The sequence below is a fragment of the Culex pipiens genome, unplaced genomic scaffold, assembly GCF_016801865.2.
Source record: "Culex pipiens pallens isolate TS unplaced genomic scaffold, TS_CPP_V2 Cpp_Un0215, whole genome shotgun sequence".
NCBI lineage: Eukaryota > Metazoa > Arthropoda > Insecta > Diptera > Culicidae > Culex > Culex pipiens.
Window position 1 is genome coordinate 3219 of NW_026293032.1, and position 2701 is coordinate 5919.

Consider the following 2701-nt stretch of genomic DNA (forward strand, 5'->3'; position numbering starts at 1 on the left):
TTGGTCACCCCTGTCCTATAAGCTATTGTGTTTCATATGTTTATAGAACCTATTGAAAAATCTCTAGAAATGTTTGTTTGTTCTCTTCTAAAAACTCAGTAACTGTTAAAGTTAAAGTGAGTCTTGCTTAGTCCGGAAACAAAGTTTCTCGTAATTCAATTTATAAAATTATTTTTATTAGGTCCTTTTCGGTGCTGGGACCTGGTTAGGACCGAGTCGGCTTTTGTAATTACATTTTACTTAAAGCTAAGAGTAATTACAGAGGATCTTGTGTGTAAATGTTAGTGGGAGGGGAGCCGATTACCCGCGGCCTACTCGGGGTTAGTAGGGAAGGGATTGATGTTAAAAGACAAGGCGTGGGAAGGGAAGGGGGATTGTGTAGGGGTCTTGGTTGGCTCTGCTGGCCTTTGTTTTTGTCCTCAGCCGCAACTCGGTGTCCAGCTGCTGGGGCGATCTTGCTTTGCTTCCGGTGCAAACCAGAAACGACGGCTTTGTGTGAAGGCGAGTTATACTAACTGAAGGAAAACTAACTGAAGAAAAACTAAATGGATATTTTGGAATCTAAGAGGAACTGATAGATCGGATAGAGAACATCAAGGTCTAGTTGAGATAACGCGTCTCGCATCGGGATTTCTGGTGGTCTTCCTCGGGCCCTGAGGGTATCTTTCAACTTAATTCTGTGAACGTGGTGATCTGGACACGCCCATACGAGATGGTCGATGTCCATAGAAATCCTTTGAAAACCAACATTTTGAGTCTCTAAAGAAAAAAAACTGGCATCATTTTGGTCGACGAGAAAATGTGTTGTATCGGTTGCCTAACCAAAGGAGTCATTTCATGAAATTCGAGCAGTGCTCAACTTTGTTCAAAATACCTTTTTTTACGAGTTTTAATTAATTTGAAAATGGACCAAAACAATAAATCTCGACATTAAGAAAAACTGCTAACTGGTTCAATCACGTGTTCACCAAAATCTCACTTGAACTGCTCGATAAACGCCCTCGCGTCGGCAAACTGATCCGCCACCGCCTCCTGATAACCCTTCAACTCCTCCCGACACCGTTCGTACCACGTGCTCACTTTCGGGTAGCTTGCAAGCTCCTCAAACCGGCACACCTCCATAAAGGACACGCTCGCCACCAGCGCCAAATCCGCAATGGTCAGTCGATCACCGGCCGCGTACTCGCTCCGACCGAGGTATTCCTCGAGAAATCCGAGCGCCTCGCGAAGTTTCTCCCTGTCGGCGTCTGTTCCGATCGATCCGGACCGCCAGATGGGCGAGAAGTAGTCGTACGCCCGGCGGTACAGCATGCCCAGATCGAAGTTGAGCCGATGCTGGATGAGGGCACGGGATTTTGGAGCTCTCGGGTAGAGCGGATGGTCGTCGGATCCGGCGTGGAGGTCCATCAGGTAGGACAGGATGGCGCGGGACTCACCGATGGCAAAATCACCGTCCACTAGGGTGGGCACCTGGTGCTGCGGGTTGAACTGGAATGCGGGGGGTTTGGTGAGGACGGTTCAAGTTATGTAAGGTTAGCTTACCTTGACGAAGGTTTCCCGCGCGGCACCCTGAACGGAGTTGTCGATCACTTTGAGGTTGAAGGTTAGGTTAAGTTCGCGTCCTAGCAAGAGGACCGCCCAGCAGGGCGGTGAAATCGGGTGGTAGTACAGATCCATCGGTTTGTGGTTTTGAAGATCTCTGGATTCAGGAGACGTTACTGACCACAGAGACGGCCGAGGTGAAATTGATTTTGTGAATCTATCGTTCATGAAGTTTTTGCAGCAACGATAAGATAACGTTATCTCCAAATAATTTTGTTTGAGTCGGATAAAAATACACACGCAACTTGTTTGAACAGTAAATATTGATTTTTTCTTTGCCCACAATGTTCCGTTTGTAAATCTCACTACTTCTAAAATACAATGCTCTGAAGGACCTTCAATGATCTCAAATAACCTCACGATATCCGATCTTTGATCCGATCCTTTAGTATTAAAACCTCGATTTAATATCACCAGAGGTGACATAGAGCCTTTCTTACAAAATGATGAAACTCCGACAAATATATTGGTGCAATTATTGCAGATTGCAGCGATTTTTAGACAATCGTGCAACTTGTGGAAAGCTCTATACAAAAGTGCACACCTCAAACTACAGCAGAAAAAAACTATCTAAGACACACTCCCCTGTTTGAAACTGTTCTGAAGTGTTCGAAAGCATCAAAGCTCAGTCGAGACACGCATTAGGACACGCACCACTATAGGCGAGCGGGGGAGAGAAGGGGTAGGACCTAAAGCTTCGAATGTTTTAATACAAAACCTCGAATGCCATTTTTTCAATTTCAGAGGTACATTCTGGGTCGCATGATAATTATACTTTAATTGAGAAAAACTTGTTGGATTGACATTATTAGAAGAAAAAAAATAAAGGGTACTCAGTCTCTAATGTTAGTCTATGAAAACATATGTATCGATATTGCACTTTGTTGGTCTATTATCAATATTTACCCGGGTAGGCAGCAGTTTTTTGTCGCCTTAAATTTGTATTCGCGAGGGACAGAAAAGTTTTTAGAGAAATCAGGACCCTTGATTGTATTGTTTACACTAACCTTTATTCGAGAATGAGTCCAGAAACTGCTGACATGACATCGTACCGTTGTTTACCTCGAAGAATGCTATATAAATCGGTGTGGTACGATCG

At 44.4% G+C, this 2701-nt stretch overlaps 1 protein-coding gene across 1 annotated transcript; it reads right to left on the reverse strand.

Moving 5' to 3' along the window:
- Window positions 1-928: 928 nt before the first annotated feature.
- Window positions 929-2359, reverse strand: LOC120432098 (glutathione S-transferase 1-like). Its single transcript, XM_039597234.2, has 2 exons — window positions 1543-2359; window positions 929-1488 (listed from the first exon to the last, which is right to left on the reverse strand). Exons 1-2 carry the CDS (start codon window positions 2026-2028, stop codon window positions 976-978), a joined length of 999 nt encoding a protein of 332 aa, XP_039453168.1. The 5' UTR covers window positions 2029-2359; the 3' UTR covers window positions 929-975.
- Window positions 2360-2701: the final 342 nt, after the last annotated feature.